At 38.9% G+C, this 16,568-nt stretch overlaps 1 protein-coding gene across 2 annotated transcripts; it reads left to right on the forward strand.

Annotated features, from left to right (window-relative positions):
• The first annotated feature begins 1,970 nt into the window (after nt 1–1,970).
• LOC104750207 (protein SABRE) lies at nt 1,971–15,902 on the forward strand. Of its 2 annotated transcripts, none has more exons than XM_087491205.1 (23): nt 1,971–2,564; nt 2,721–2,832; nt 3,436–3,702; nt 3,796–4,058; nt 4,261–4,480; nt 4,587–4,757; nt 4,853–4,930; nt 5,617–5,868; nt 6,119–8,227; nt 8,762–10,595; nt 10,720–10,817; nt 11,077–11,433; nt 11,974–12,092; nt 12,321–12,567; nt 12,762–12,986; nt 13,216–13,355; nt 13,651–13,723; nt 13,895–13,996; nt 14,090–14,269; nt 14,363–14,680; nt 14,771–14,938; nt 15,077–15,437; nt 15,635–15,902. In XM_087491205.1, the coding sequence occupies exons 1-23, from the start codon at nt 2,494–2,496 to the stop codon at nt 15,742–15,744; spliced, it is 7,875 nt and encodes a 2,624-aa protein (XP_087347331.1). In that variant the 5' UTR covers nt 1,971–2,493; the 3' UTR covers nt 15,745–15,902. The 2 variants fall into 2 exon arrangements, with proteins under 2 accessions (XP_087347331.1, XP_087347332.1); XM_087491206.1 differs by having other exon boundaries at nt 2,190–2,564; nt 4,266–4,480.
• Nucleotides 15,903–16,568: the final 666 nt, after the last annotated feature.

Below are 16,568 nucleotides of genomic sequence, written 5' to 3' on the forward strand. Positions count from 1 at the left end.
ATTATATAAATAAAAAAATCCTGCAGAATTAGGTTAATAATTAGAAATTAGTTTTATTTTTACATATATATAAATAACTATTTGTTGTTACTTATATATAGATTTCCTTTTTATCACATGTTTAGAATTTTTACATTTCTTATTTTTAAATATTTTAGATATGTAACTCTTTGACCCCCACCTTTTAGTGGGCTCCATATCCATTCCCAGTCCATTGGTCCACCTTTTTTAATGGGTCTCACGTCCTCTCACTAGGCCAGTGAGCTTAATCGATGGTCGGTTTGCTACGTCCATGAAGGTTTAAAGACTTGTTTACCGTCCTTACAAATCAACACATAATCTTTCCATGTGTTTTGTCCTCACTCGCACAGTTCCGACAATCACTCCCAGAAGGTCATCCATCCTGAGAATACTCCAGATCAAGCACGCTTAACTCTAGAGTTTTCTCAGGACCCTTGACAGAAAAGATATGTGCACTTTGGTGACATAGGAGGCCAAATCAATTTTCTTAAACCTCTTCGCACACCGGGGTGTCACAATTCACCCCCACTAACATATCGCAACGTCCTTGTTGCGCACCAAGACCGTCACCCCCGATGGTGTGAGCCTGGTCGACTCCACACTCGTATGAGTTCAGCTCTGATACCACTTGTAATTCTCCAACCACCACCTCTTAGTGGGTCTCATGTCCACTCCCAGTCCATGGGCCCACCTTTTTAATGGGTCTCACGTCCTTTCACTAGGCCCGTGAGCCCATCCATATCCGACGGTTAGTTTGCTACGTCCGGGAGGCTTTAAAGACTTGTTTACCGTCCCTACAAATCACCACATCATTTATCCCTGTGTTTTTCCTCACTCGCACAGTTCCGACAATCACTTCCCGGAAGGTTACCCATCTTGAGACTACTCCAGCTCAAGCAAGCTTAACTGTAGAGTTCTCTCAGGACCTTTAACCGAAAAGATAAATGCACTTTGGTGACGTAGGTGGCCAAATCAATTCTTTTAAAACCTCTCCGCAAACCGGGGTGTCATAATTCACCCCACTAACATACCGCAATGTTCTTGTTGTGCACCAAGACCGTCATCCCGATGGTGTGAGCCCGCTCGACTCCACACTCGTATGAGTTCAGCTCTGATACCACTTGTAATTCTCCAACCACCACCTTTTAGTGGGTCTCATGTCCACTCCCCGTCCATGGGCCCACCTTTTTAGTGGGTCTCACGTCCTTTCACTGCGCCCGTGAGCCCATCCATATCCGACGGTTGGTTTGCTACGTCCGGGAGGCTTTAAAAACTTGTTTACCGTCCCTACAAATCACCATATCATCTTTCCCTGTGTTTTGTACTCACTCGCACAGTTCCGAAAATCAATTTCCGGAAGGTCACCCATCCTGAGACTACTTCAGCTCAAACACGCTTACCTCTAGAATTCTCTCAGGACACTTGACAGAAAAGATAAGCGTACTTTGGTGACTTAGGTGGGCAAATCAATTGTTTTAAACCACTCTGCAAGCGGGAGTGTCACAAATAGATTTAGAATTGATATGTGTCACCATCTTGTTAATGAGTAACTTTGAAACCATATTTCATATAATAACATGCATGATGTATATAATTTAAAATATATAAAATTATATACTTAAATTTTAAAAATAAAAATTAAAATCATATAATTAAATTTATAATTTCTAACAATATAATTTTGGATCATCTCCTACCTTATTACAAAAAAAAAAGCACAATTAGGAAAATAATTGAACTTCAAAATTCAGAACAATAAAATTTCTCTGTTTCTAATTAAATTCGATTGGTAACACAACAGGTTACAATAATTTAAGTAAATAAAGAAAATGGTTAACAATACAGAAATAATAGTTATATATATATTATTTTTTTTGTACCTTTTCATGAATAAAAAAATATGAAGGATTTTAAAATTTTAAAATATAAAGTTTTTTTTTTGATGAGAAAGAAGAACAATGAATCAATGAAGATGTAAATGACTAGAAGAGACCTCTATGATCCGACTCCCCAAGCGACACAGTTGTAAATTTACTCCCCCTTCCTTTTTTATTAACTACAAAAAGACATCTCAAACGTCTTTTTACCCAAGAAAACCACCGAGTTTACGCTACACCTCCCACACCAGATCCTCACCTTACTCCATCGACCATCGTCGCCAGTCACACATGGCCATCCATCAGACCAGCCAAACAGTCTCTCTCTCTCTCCTTCTTAGCTCTCTCTTTCTCTCTCTAGCGATCACACTCCCAGAAACTTCGCGGATCGGATCTTTCTTCTATGGAGGAAGCTCTCTAGTCTCACAATTTTGACTGATTTGAAACGGTTAGGGTTTATTCTCTCGGACTTGGGAACTGTGATGGTGTTTTGTTCAGAAATAGATTGTTTTAGTGCCGACGGTGGGTGAGATAATTAGTTAATTTATCCGGCGGAGTTAGTTTCTCTCTCTCTCTGCTGCGGCGGTGGTGGAATATGGCTGCTTCACCTGCGAAGTTCTTCTTCGGGTTTCTAATTGTTTCCATCGTTTTGTGGATGATCTTCATGTGAGTTCTTCTCTTCCTGCTCGAGTTTTTTTTTGTTGCTGATCTTAGTTCTATTGATGAAACAAGTTCAAATCGAAGTGTTTCCAATTCATTATATGATTATTTTACTTGATCTAGTGGTGCAAATCGTGGCTTACACTTCCAATTCTCGTGCAGACTTTGTTCCAGGTTGTTTGCCTGGATGCTTAGTAGAGTGCTGGGAGCATCTGTTGTGTTCCGTATTGGCGGGTGGAAATGCCTTAAGGATGTTGTGGTGAAGTTTAAGAAGGTGAGCACTATATACTTGACCTGAGCTTTTTATTTGTTAAGGGAGGGAAGAGAAGACTTAAGAGTGTTTTTGCCGTAGCTGAGAAAGAATGTGTCTGTAGAGGCTTGAGAATCAGATCAATGTAGTGGGTGTTGTGTTTTTGCTGTAGCTAAGAGAGAATGTTTCTGTCGAAGCCTGAATCAGATATATGTAGATGTTGTTTCTTTGATGTAGCTGAGATAGAATGTTTTCTTAGAAGCTCGAGTCAGATCAATGTAGTGAATATAATCAGATCAATGTAGTGATGAATGTAGAAGCTTAAACCAGATCAGTGTCCAGGATTATGGATGTCGTGTTTTTTCTGTAGCTGAGAGTTCTGTAGAAGCTTGAATCAGAGAAATGTAGTGGATTGCACCTTTCCTTTTTACATTTCACTTTCTTGGGATTGGTACTATAGTCATCTTGGTTTTAATTAGTGCCATTTAAAACCCAGGTAGTCATATCATTTTTACATGATTGATTGTGTTCTACTGGCCACTGGAACAATAGTTCTTTGCCAATAATTTCTTCGACAACAAAGTTTATCTCAAGGAATGATTTTCTGCTGATTTGAGTGTTTTCCAGGGTGCCATTGAGTCGGTGTCTGCTAGTGAAATTAAACTAAGCTTACGCCAGTCCTTGGTCAAACTTGGCGTTGGTTTTCTTTCTAGAGATCCAAAAGTGCAAATCTTGATATCTGATCTTGAAGTTGTGATGAGGTCCTCAACTTCAACGACAAATTTACAGAAAGCTAAAAGTCAGAAATCTCGAACTTCAGGCAGGGGAAAGTGGATGGTGGTGGCTAATGTTGCAAGGTTTCTTTCACTTTCTGTCGCAGATATGGTTGTGAAGGTAATTGATTTGAGTCCAAATTCTAGACGGAGCTTTAATTTCTCTTGAATAGTACTTCTCTGGAAACCACTTTCATACCTATGTGAAATGCAGACTCGAAAGGTGATTGTGGAAGTCAAGGAGCTGAAGTTGGATATAAATAAGGATGGTGGGACAAAGCCAAATCTATATGTTAAGCTAAATGTTCTGCCAATTCTGGTTCATTTATGTGAATCACGCATAATTTCTGATCAGTCATCTAATGTAAGCTTTGAAAGTTGCACTTCCCCCCAAGCATCTGCGGCCTCTCCAGACAGATCCTCTGCTGCTTTATTTTGTGATGAACTCTCACTTTCTTCCGAGTTTGGACATGACAGGTACCGTCACTGGTATCTGATTTTTAAGTGAAGTAAATCCTCCTTCACTGGATGAGTTTGTCGACGGTTTTAGGAAATTTATTTCACTGTCTAGAATTCTTTGTGACTTTAAAGATTGTTGTGCCCTTATGTTACAGACAATAAATCTATATTGAAACAGTGGTTTGCTCACTGTTGGTACTTTTTGTTCTTCTGAATTTAGGGCAGTAGGTATTGTTGTACGAAATGTGGAAGTTGTATCTGGTGATGTGATTCTCAATTTTGACGAGGATTCATTTCCCAAGAGCAAACAATCATCTGCTCCAGTTCATTCAGATGAAGTTAGAGCGTCAGCTACTGTTGCCTCATTTGCCAAGAAACCCCATAAAGAGAATCAGCTGTTGGCAGCTCTTGCAAAGTATTCTCCGTCGTTTCCTGATAAGGTCAGGTTGGCTTAATGGAAAGTGATTTTACTCTTTTCTTTGTGTAGTTTTGTAACTTTAGAAGAATTTATCCAAGATCTACTGACAGTTTGGTAATACCGAGCAGGTTTCCTTCAGTTTACCCAAACTGGATGTCAGATGTGTGAATCGAGAACATGATCTTCTTGCTGAGAATAACATCACAGGAATTCATCTAAGAAGTGTTAAATCAAAATCTTTTGAAGACACAGGGGAGAGTACACGTCTTGATGTTCAGATGGAACTCAGTGAGATTCATGTATGCTCGTGTGATGGAAATTTTCAGATATTTGATTTCCAAAAACTATTATTTACTATTTTGTGCTGATGCTATGGTCTCGTGGTTCTTTGCAGTTTTTTAAGGAAGCTGAGGCATCTATTCTGGAGATAATGAAAGTTGATGTGGTCTCTTTCATCTACATCCCAATTCAGGTTTGAAAGCCATGACATTATATTTCTATATTTCAAGGTTCTCTAAATTTGACTCAATACTCTGGCTTGTGATAAAAGATGCTTATTTATTTGTGTCTTAACAACTGAATTTCGATTGACACGCTTCCTGCTGTGCAGTATTTTTTTGTCTGTTCTTTCATCATTGTGTGGCTTTTTATATGAGTGTTCATCATCAATAAGGTTTTCAGTAGCTTCAGTTTAATTTTCAGTACCGATGCCCGAACTGTTGCAGGATACATCGGAAGTACATATGTTTTTGAAGAGTTTATCTCTCCTGCTTATCAGCTTTTAAATTTTATTCCAAATATTCCCTTGTACGTTTTTGACTAAGGAAAGCACCTTACCATTTCATAACAAAGAGAAGTGTTTTCCGATTTGTTATTTGTTGTGTATTTTCTGCAGAGTGGAGTTTAATTTAAATGATTTTTCTCTGCTACTCAGATTTCTGTTTGTAGTTTTACTTCTCGATTTGCCTATGAGTTCATGGGCTCTTTTAGTTCTTGCTTGACATTGGTAACAGTAGTTCAGTCGCCAAATATTCCTTATGCATTTATATAGAACACACAGTATGCTATGTTGGTATGCATCAGATTAAGATTTATTTTTCTAAACTATGTAAGTTTATGTTGTTACATATTATTTTGATGGTTACCTTCTCTTTTCAGCCAGTTCTGCCTGTTAGAGCTGAAGTTGATATAAAGCTAGGAGGTACCCGATGCAGTCTATTCATTTCTAGACTACAGCCATGGTTGCGCCTTCATTTCTTAAGAAAGAAAAAATTGGTGCTGCAAGAAAAAGCTCACACACTTGAGAAAACAAAAGCTGCTGATATGAAGGCCATCATGTGGACAGGCACAGTTTCAGCCCCGGAGATGACGGTTATGCTATATGGTATTGATGATTTGCCTATGTATCATGTAAGTAACCTTTTCCAAGTATATCTGTAGTGGTTGAACATGAATCAAACGGTCGTGCTGCATCCCATTATGTGCATCTTGTGCAAGTTAATTTTAGACTTCATACATTAACTGAAATTTATCTGTAGTTATGAGATAGGGCGATAAACCTTCAGATGCTTGATTGTTGAGTTCTTAATTTTGTTGTGCAACATATAAAATGGCTTACTAAATGCTAAACAGTATTTTTTTCTCGGTGTTTTATATGCAGTTTTGTTCGCAGTCTTCACATGTGTTTGCAAATAACATCTCAAGTCTGGGCACATCAGTTCATGTTGAACTTGGTGAATTGAATCTGCATTTGGCAGATGAGTACCAAGAATGCTTTAAAGAACACCTTTTCGGAATAGAGCCAAACTCTGGTTCATTGATGCATATAGCAAAGATTAGCTTGGATTGGGGAAGGAGGGATAGGACATCATCTGACGAGGTTGGTTTCAGAAGTAAATTGGTACTCTCAGTAGATGTGACCGGAATAGGTATCTATTTATCTTTCAAGCGTGTTGAATCTATCATAACAAATGCTATGACCTTCAACGTTCTCTTTAAGACATTATCTGTTGCTGGCAAAAAGACAAATAAGACTGGTGGAGTGCAACCATCCAAAGCTTCTGGGAAAGGAACTAGGCTTGTAAACCTCAATCTAGAACGTTGCTGTGTAAATTTCTGTGATGATACAGGATTGGATAATACTATCATTGACGATCCTAAATCTGTCAACTATGGATCCCAAGGTGGTCGGGTTTCATTTAGATCACTGGCTGACGGCACACCACGCACTGCGAGCATTCTGTCTACTGCTCCTGAAGTTTGTAAAAGACTGAAGTACTCAGTCTCTCTTGAAATATCACAGTTTAGCGTTTGTCTCAACAAGGATAAACACTCAACCCAAGTGGAACTTGAAAGAGCAAAATCCATTTACCAGGAGTATCTGGAGGAGCATAAGCCTTGTTCGAATGTCACATTGTTTGATATGCACAATGCGAAGCTTGTACGTCGATCTGGTGGTCTTAATGAAATTGATGTCTGTTCTCTCTTCAGTGCTACTCATATTTCACTGGGTTGGGAACCTGACGTCCATCTATCTTTTTATGAACTGTTTTTGCGGTTGAGATCCCTGGTGTATGCACAGAGGCATAATGGACCTGAAAGCGGGTGCGATAAAGGCATCTCTAGTGTGAAAGATGGTGGCCCGAGTGAAAAAACAAATCAGTCCAGTTCTGTTGACAAGCAGAAGAAAAAGGAATCTATGTTTGCTATTGATGTGGAAACGTTGACTATATCAGCTGAGGTAGGAGATGGGGTGGAGGTTACGTTGGAGGCACAATCAATTTTTTCTGAGAATGCCTGTATAGGAGTGCTTCTTGAGGGGCTTATGCTTGCTTTCAATGGATCTCGAGTATTTAAAACTACAAGAATGCAAATATCAAGAATCCCTACTGCTTCTTTGAATTTGTCTGATTCAGTCCCTGTAATGACAGGTGGTCCGTGGGACTGGGTTGTACAAGGGCTTGACATGCATATTTGTATGCCATACAAACTACAATTGCGTGCTATAGATGATTCAATTGAAGAGATGTTGCGAGGCTTGAAACTTATATCTGCAGCGAAAGGAAAATATTTTTTACTAAGAAAGAGAGAAAGCTCAAAGCCTAAGAAATCTGGTCCAAAATTTGGCCGCATAAGATTTTGCATACGCAGACTTACTGCAGATATTGAGGAAGAACCAATTCAGGGTTGGCTTGATGAACACTATCAGCTGGTGAAGAAAGAAGCCTGCGAGTTGGCTGTCCGATTGAAATTCCTTGAAGATCTTATACACAAAGCTAGTCAGGCTCCTAAAGGTGCAGAAACAAGTGATGCTTCAGATGAAAGAAGGATGTTTTTTGATGGGGTTGAAATTGATGTCGAGGATCCTTTAGCTATTAACAAAGTGAAGGAGGAGATTCATAAACGTTCGTTTCAATCGTATTATCAGGCATGCCAGGGTTTAGCTCCCTCAGAGGGTTCAGGTGCCTGTAGGGAAGGATTCCAGGCAGGTTTTAAGCCAAGTGCTAGTAGAACCTCTCTTCTTTCTGTTTCTGCCACAGATTTTGATTTAAGCTTGACGGCAGTTCATGGTGGTGATGCTGGTTTGATAGAAGTCTTGAAGAAGCTTGATCCTGTTTGTCAAGAAAACGATATACCCTTTTCACGTTTATATGGAAGCAATATCTACTTGAATACTGGATGCTTGGTTGTTCAGTTAAGGAATTACACACTTCCGCTCCTCTCTGGCACTTCTGGCAAATGTGAAGGTCGTATAGTACTGGCTCAGCAGGTATTAATATTTTTATGTTATCCTTTCCTTTCCCATGCCGTCTCTATATTGTGTATTACTTCTCTTTTGTGATTGATTTTTTTTTTAATGTTTTTTTCTGTGATTATTTTGTTTATTCTAGAGCATAGTAATGGTAGTAGCTGATTTATTTTCTGGGACCTTTAGTTTTAATGGTCTGCTCCAGTACTATATATTTCTGAAATCCAACAAAATTAGTGGTTTCGGATAGTTTCCATCCCCAGACGATTTGTTTCTCACTTCATTCTCAATCTACGCAGAACATAAATGCTCCTATTAGTAAGAGATCAATATTCTTTTCTTGTCGTCCAATGCATGCTTGTTTGGATTATTATTCTTCTTTGCACGGTAGACAAGTTCTCGTAGATCTGTAGTTGTGCATTTGTATGGAGCTGGGATTGCTTATAGATGTAGTATTTTAGTTCATCGTCACAGTGAATTTACTAGCACAATGAAATGCCTGTTGTTATCAGTTGACTGATTATTTAACTGCTTGTAATTGTTTTTTTAAACTAGGCAACATGTTTTCAGCCACAAATTTCCCAAGACGTCTTTGTAGGAAGATGGAGAAAGGTGCGAATGTTCCGGTCAGCCAGTGGCACAACTCCACCGTTGAAGACTTACTCAGATCTGCGTATACACTTTGAACAAGGAGAAGTTTCCTTTGGGGTTGGATATGAACCAGCTTTTGCAGACATTAGCTATGCCTTTACAGTGGCTCTTCGTAGAGCTAATCTGAGTCATAGGAATCCAGGTATGGCACAGGTTATCAAAAAAGAACGAAGCTTACCCTGGTGGGATGACATGAGAAACTACGTTCATGGCAATATTACTTTGTCTTTTTCTGAATCAAATTGGTCTGTCCTTGCTACAACGGATCCATATGAGAGTCTTGACAAACTTCAAATTGTGACTGGTCCTATTGAACTTCAGCAGTCAGATGGTCGTGTGTTTGTCAATGCTAAAGACTTTAAGATAAAATTGAGCAGTCTGGAGAGTTTGATTAGTCGACATTCCTTAAAAGTTCCAGTCGATGCCTCTGGAGCTGCATTTATTGAAGCTCCAGATTTTAATCTTGAAGTTACAATGGACTGGGATTGTGAGTCTGGGAATTCTTTGAATCATTATCTATATGCATTTCCAGCTGAAGGAAAGCCTCGTGAAAAGGTCTTTGATCCATTCAGATCAACATCACTCTCGCTTCGGTGGAATTTCTCACTAAGACCCGAAAAGTTCCATCAGTCTTCCTCAGGCACTGAGAACCCAACAGACGTTGGAACTGTCTACACTTCGCAAGACAAGCCGGACAGCATACCTCTTGCACCACCAGTTATGAATCTTGGAGCTCATGATTTGGCATGGATACTTAAGTTTTGGGGTATGAATTACTATCCTCCACACAAGTTACGTTCTTTCTCCAGATGGCCTAGGTTTGGAGTCCCAAGAGCTGCAAGGTCGGGAAATTTATCTATGGATAAGGTAATGATGGAATTTATGCTCCGTGTAGATGCCACTCCTTCCCTGATAAAGTACATGCCTTGGGATTCTGATGACCCTGCCAAAGGATTGACCTTTAACATGGCAAAGCTAAAATACGAATTATGCTATAGCCGCGGGAAGCAAAAGTATACATTTGAATGCAAGCGGGATGCACTTGACCTTGTATATCAGGGTCTGGACCTTCATGTGCCTAAGGCTTTTATTAACAAAGATGAGCATCCATGCATTCCAGGAAGTGTTCAGTTTTTGAGAAAAGGTACTCAGAATGCTTTGATAGACAGAGTACCCTCTGGGAAGGACCATAAGAGGGATGAGAAGCACCGCGACGAAGGGTTTTTATTGTCTTCTGATTATTTTACAATCAGAAGGCAGGCCCCAAAAGCAGATCCTGAAAGACTGTTGGCATGGCAAGAGGCTGGACGAAGAAATCTTGAGATGACGTATGTGCGGTCTGAGTTTGAGAATGGAAGTGAAAGTGATGAACACATACGATCAGATCCTAGTGATGATGACGGATACAATGTTGTCATTGCTGACAATTGTCAGCGGGTCTTTGTTTATGGCCTCAAACTCTTGTGGACGATAGAGAACAGGGATGCTGTTTGGTCTTTTGTTGGTGGAATTTCAAAAGCATTTGAACCTCCTAAACCTTCTCCTTCTCGTCAGTATACACAAAGGAAGCTTCATGAAGAAAACCAAAAGGACTCCTGTCCCGAAACGCATCAAGGGGAAATGTCGAGATCTTCTGCAAGCCCTGGAAGAAATCTCCCTTCTCAGCCTATGGAAATGGCTAAACCTCCTTCATCACCGTCACACTCGTTGAAAATTGAGAAATCAGATGACAGAGTTGGTATGCCTTGTTTTCTTTCAATGTCTGATATCTATCTTGTTACTCAAACTTTATCAAATTACTGGAATTTCTTAATATAAGGAATTTCTAAAAAGATTAGCATTTGACCTGGATGTATGAACAGGTATAGTTGAGACCATTGAATCTGAGGAAGAAGGAACTCGTCACTTTATGGTGAATGTCATTGAGCCACAGTTTAATCTTCACTCAGAAGATGCTAATGTAAGTATTTACTGATGCATAAGAATGCACATTTAATACCCACTTTAGAGCGTTTCAACACTATGGTTCTTGGGTGATTAAGTTTACCAAGCTCGCATTCAAACTTCTCTTGGCATGTGTTATAGCTGTGCACTGTAAATTTATATTATTTGTACAAGGTACACGGTAAATATTGTTAATAACCAAAATTGTCTTTGTGTCTTGGGTTTAAAAAGTGGTGTACTGACTCGTTGATAAACTTTACTTTGATGGATATCAGGGTCGCTTTCTGCTAGCTGCTGTCAGTGGTCGTGTTCTTGCACGTTCATTTCATTCCGTTATGCGTGTTGGTGTGGAAGTGATTGAGCAGGCTCTTGGCAGTGGAAGTGTCCAAATTCCAGATAGTAGTCCTGAAATGACATGGACACGGATGGAAGTTTCTGTAATGTTAGAGCATGTGCAAGCCCATGTTGCTCCTACTGATGTTGATCCAGGTGCTGGATTGCAGTGGCTCCCGAAAATTCGCAGAAACTCCCCAAAAGTGAAGCGTACTGGGGCTCTACTTGAAAGAGTTTTCATGCCTTGTGACATGTATTTCCGGTATACTAGACACAAAGGTGGAACCCCTGATCTAAAGGTAACACCAATTCCTCATAGTGTGTTTTGGTCAAAATTTCATTGCATCGTCTCCAGAGACATGTTTCGTCGCTTTCTTGTGCATAGGAGAACAGTTATAATTCCTCGTTGATAGTGCAACAGTTATAGGAGAATTCTGAAACATGTCATATGTATTCTGCATTGGATCATGGAAGGAGATGAAATGTCTCAAAAAAAAAAAAAAAAAGTCTCTACATTTTCATGATAATACAACACCATATGCTGGAAATTGGTGTACATTTTAAATTCTTTGAAGTGGGAGTGGTGTTCTCTTTATGCCATGTGTAGCAATTTAACTTCACATTTACTGATTGAAGATTTTTCTCATATAGACTAGTACAATTCTATGAACGACTGAATTTCTGTTGGCTGTCAGGAGTAATTCAGTCAATTTACACATGTGATTGATACCTTCATGTCTCTGAGCAAATATGTTTCTTTTGTTTCCGGGTCTAATCAGAGACTTAACCTCAGTATTAATTTCTTTTAAGTAATTTAATTCTTATTTATACATTTGCAGGTGAAACCACTAAAAGAGCTCACTTTTAATTCACACAATATAATAGCTACAATGACATCTCGGCAATTCCAAGTTATGCTGGATGTGTTGACAAACCTTCTCTTTGCAAGGCTTCCAAAGTGAGTATTGAACCTGAATAATATTATAGGGACCCACATTTTCATGTCAATATTCTGCATTTTCTCTTGTTTCTTGCTGTAACTAGCCTTAAATAAACATATGTGATATTTTGAATCCATACCCCCTTCAGTTTGCTGATGATTAGGGCTAAACGTCAAATACTTTTTTCTTCTTTGTTTATTTTTCAAACATGTCCTAGCATTAAGGAGATCCGTTTTATGATCCAGGCCTAGGAAAAGTAGTCTCCAATGTCCCACTGAAGATGAAGATGTTGAAGAGGAGGCTGATGAGGTAGTTCCATACGGAGTTGAAGAAGTAGAACTTGCAAAAATCAACCTTGAAGAGAAAGAGCGAGAACGAAAGTTGCTTCTTGATGATATTAGAAAATTGTCACATTCTTCTGACAATACGGATGACACACATATGGAAAGGGAAGGTGAATTGTGGATGATTAGTACCAGGAGATCCATTCTGGTAAGACTCTACGGAAAGAAGTTTGCTTCATGATTCATTGGTTACTGCTTCAACTTGTTTCATTCACTAGTGTTAGCTGTGCATGCAACTATTCAATTAGAGATTTCTGGTCTTCCTAAGCATCAGCATTATGTTTCTGTTCTTGATGTTGACTATATAAAGTTGATGTTGCAATTTCTGCTGGTCTGTTTTAGGTGCAAGGATTGAAAAAAGAGCTTACATATGCACAAAAGTCTAGAAAGGCGGCTTCTGCATCTTTAAGAATGGCGTTGCAAAAGGCCGCACAGCTGCGAATAATGGAGAAGGAGAAGAACAAAAGCCCATCATATGCTATGTGTATTTCCTTGCAAATAAATAAGGTTGTTTGGAGCATGCTTGTAGATGGTAAATCCTTTGCTGAGGCAGAGATAAATGACTTGGTACGTTTATACATTATGTTCCTAGTCCAATGCCTCTAAAGTGATAGCATCAAAAGAATGTTGTTCGATTATTCACTTACTGTTTACTCTTTAGAATATGGAATGATGAGAGTAACTTGCTTACAATCTTTCCTTAGTTTACTTAATTTATCACTGTCTTGGTCTGTTGGATGTATGCAGCCTGTTTAAATTTAAAGGCGTACATATTAAATTGGGTTTGTTCATGCAGATATATGACTTTGATCGGGACTACAAAGACATTGGTGTTGCTCGATTCACCACCAAGTACTTTGTTGTTAGGAACTGTCTACCCAACGCAAAGTCAGATATGCTCTTATCAGCATGGAATCCTCCACCTGAATGGGGAAAGTAAGTTTTCTTTACATGCTTCTCCACAGCGCCTGTTTTGTTTTCCATGGACATACTACATACTTTGCACTTTGTTTTTGGATTTTCATACAGTAGTATATATTACGGATCTTATTTAGTGTGATGTGACTCTTCTTTACTTTATAATCATTATTTTATACTGGTTCTGACTTTGGGAGTGTGATTCCTTTTTATTTCCACATATGTTATAGTTGACTAAAGCCACTTAACTCTTGTGTCAATTCTGATAAGTTGAAGTTGAATTTCATTAGAGGTGATGTAATTTTATTTACAGGAAAGTTATGCTACGTGTGGATGCAAAGCAGGGAGCGCCAAAAGATGGGCATTATCCACTTGAGCTTTTCCATGTAAGTTTCCTCTTTCAACACTCTGTTACTGGATTTGCAAATTTACAAAAGACCCAACGGGACCAGTAGAATTAATTATCAGTAATTTATATGACTGTTTTACATCTTTTAACTGAGCTATATTTCCTTTCTTGTGTTAAATATGTCTGATAATCGCTGCAAATCTTGTAGGTGGAGATTTATCCTCTCAGAATCCATTTGACAGAGACAATGTACAGAATGATGTGGGAGTATTTCTTCCCAGAGGAAGAGCAGGATTCACAAAGGCGACAGGTCAGATATAACATCCTAATTGCGCCTACAGATGAAAATCTGATTAAAGTAAATTTATATGAATGCTTTTTGGGTAAATATTGTGTCCTGCAGGAAGTTTGGAAAATTTCGACAACAGCTGGTTCAAAACGTGTAAAGAAAGGGTTGGCAGGTCATGAATCTTCTGGAACAACTAGCCACGCCTTAAGGGATGTTGAAGCATCTCGAGTTAGTTCTGCAGCTCTCTCTTCTTCTGCGATTGTGCAGTCACAAACCAATGCAGACTCTGTCCAAGTAGGCTTTAACCCTAGTCTGAATTCAAAGTTTTAAATTTCTTCTCTATTATTCTTTTTTTTTTTTCTGATTTTACTTGCATTCTCTTTGCAGAAACCCAATATCCTAAGCCTCAGATCAAGCACTGGTGGTTCAGCTCAGGAGTTGAGAAGAACATCTTCTTTCGATAGGAGCTGGGAAGAAAATGTGGCAGAATCCGTAGCTAATGAACTTGTCCTACAGGCTCACTCTTGCACTGTGTCATCTTCCATTGAACAACAGGAGGATTCCTCTAAACAGAAGGTCAAAGAGATGAAACCTGTCAAGTCTGGCCGCTCTTCTCATGAAGAAAAGAAGGCTGGGAAATCACACGAGGAGAAGAAATCTAGGCCTAGAAAGATGATGGAGTTTCACAATATTAAAATTAGTCAGGTAAGTAAGCTAAACTCTAAACCGCTTTAAATTAAGGTCAGAAATTGGTTAATTGGTTTGCTTTAACCAGTTTAAATAATTTCAACTCAGGTGGAGCTTCTAGTTACCTATGAGGGCTCAAGATTTGTTGTTAACGACCTCAAATTGTTGATGGATACATTTCATCGTGGTGAGTTTACCGGGACTTGGAGAAGGCTTTTTTCCCGAGTTAAGAAGCACATAATTTGGGGAGTATTGAAGTCAGTTACTGGAATGCAGGTCAGAAATGTCTTGTGTGAATGAATTATGAATCCTCTTATTTATAAAACATCATACTTATAGAATAAAATGATGCTTAGGTTATGGGGACAAAGTAAGCAAAGCTAATTAGTTCTCTTTTTCCATTCAAACTTTCAGGGGAAGAAATTCAAAGACAAGTCACATAACAATCGCGAGTCTACTGACAATGACCTGAATCTAAGTGACAATGATCAAACTGGGAAACCTGATCAACAACAAGTCACATGGTTCAAGCGTCAAAGTGATGGAGCAGGCGATGGTTTTGTTACTTCTATTCGAGGACTCTTCAATACCCAAAGGCGCAAGGCCAAAGCATTCGTCTTGAGAACTATGAGAGGTGAAGCAGAGAATGACTTCCACGGGGATTGGAGTGACAGTGATGTAGAATTCTCTCCTTTTGCTCGGCAATTAACTATAACAAAAGCTAAGAGACTCATCAGACGGCACACTAAGAAATTCCGTCCAAGATCTCAAAGAGGTGACGAGAAACACTCTTAACCCTACTTAGCTGTTCCCAGTCAGTAACTACTGATTCCTATAGAACTGTTCAAGAAAGTGACCCCCTTGATTATTTCAATCTTCTAATTTGATAGATAAGGATAACAGTCACATTGGCAATTTTATTGTCAACCTCTTGTCATTCACTCAGCTTTTTGATTTGTTTTTTCTTCTTAGGTTCAACATCTCAGCAAAGGGAATCACTTCCATCATCTCCAAGAGAAACCACTGCATTTGAAAGTGGCTATTCAAGCGGATCGTCACCATACGAAGATTTTCGCGACTAGTTACACGTTCTGACCAAATTTTGTTATCCCGGGTAATATAGGAGAAGGGAAAAAAAAAAAAAAGTAAAGTAAATTAAGAGAGAAAGAGAGACATCAACAATATTGTACAGACGTTGGTATATTGGAATATAAATTAAAACCACAGGTCACTTGTTCAATCAATCTTTCCATTTACTTCTGAGTTTGCAAAACGTAAGCCCTGCTTGGTGAAGTGCCTATCAGAGTCGCAGAGACAGCTTTAATTTCATATAAGGCATAAAAAGATGGCTGTTGGGAGTCGCTGAACTTTTTAGTGTGCGTGGAATCACAGCGGCAGGGGATCACCATTCCACCGACAGAGATGAAAATGGGATGAAGGGATATAAACTTCTTCTATTATGTCGCTAATAATCATCACTGTGACATGTTGCCGAACAAGGCCGTGGTGTGCGCCTTGTCAGCTCAAGTGCAAGAGACACTGTCTGTATATAATAATCATTGAGGGAAAATGCCATAAAAACAAAACAAACGCCCAAAAATAACAGTTAACTTCGATTTTAGTAGATAGTATGAAAAGCTTCCACTAAAAACCTGCGTGAAAGGAAAAAACATTATCTAGCTATCTACCAAATTCGTAAATGTCTTCGTATTTTCCGTAATATTATACCACTCTAACCGATGTTAATGCACTGACAACTGAGTTTAATTTCTTCATATGCAATAAACATGTTAATTATATATACAAAGTTACAAACTACAAAGTTATAATGTATTAGATTTGTTTGTTATTTTATGTCATTCTCTGCCTCGTCTCGCATAGTTCTCAAGACAAATGATTTTGCCTT

This window comes from Camelina sativa, chromosome 16 (genome assembly GCF_030686135.1).
Source record: "Camelina sativa cultivar CO46 ecotype springtype chromosome 16, ASM3068613v1".
NCBI lineage: Eukaryota > Viridiplantae > Streptophyta > Magnoliopsida > Brassicales > Brassicaceae > Camelina > Camelina sativa.

Excerpts from the sequence above, each read along its gene's own strand:
- LOC104750207 (XM_087491205.1), top strand. The coding sequence starts at position 2,494 with ATGGCTGCTTCACCTGCGAAGTTCTTCTTCGGGTTTCTAATTGTTTCC. Across the intron at positions 13,724-13,894 it reads ATCCACTTGAGCTTTTCCAT|GTGGAGATTTATCCTCTCAG; the intron begins GTAAGTTTCCTC and ends CAAATCTTGTAG. Across the intron at positions 14,681-14,770 it reads ACAATATTAAAATTAGTCAG|GTGGAGCTTCTAGTTACCTA; the intron begins GTAAGTAAGCTA and ends ATTTCAACTCAG.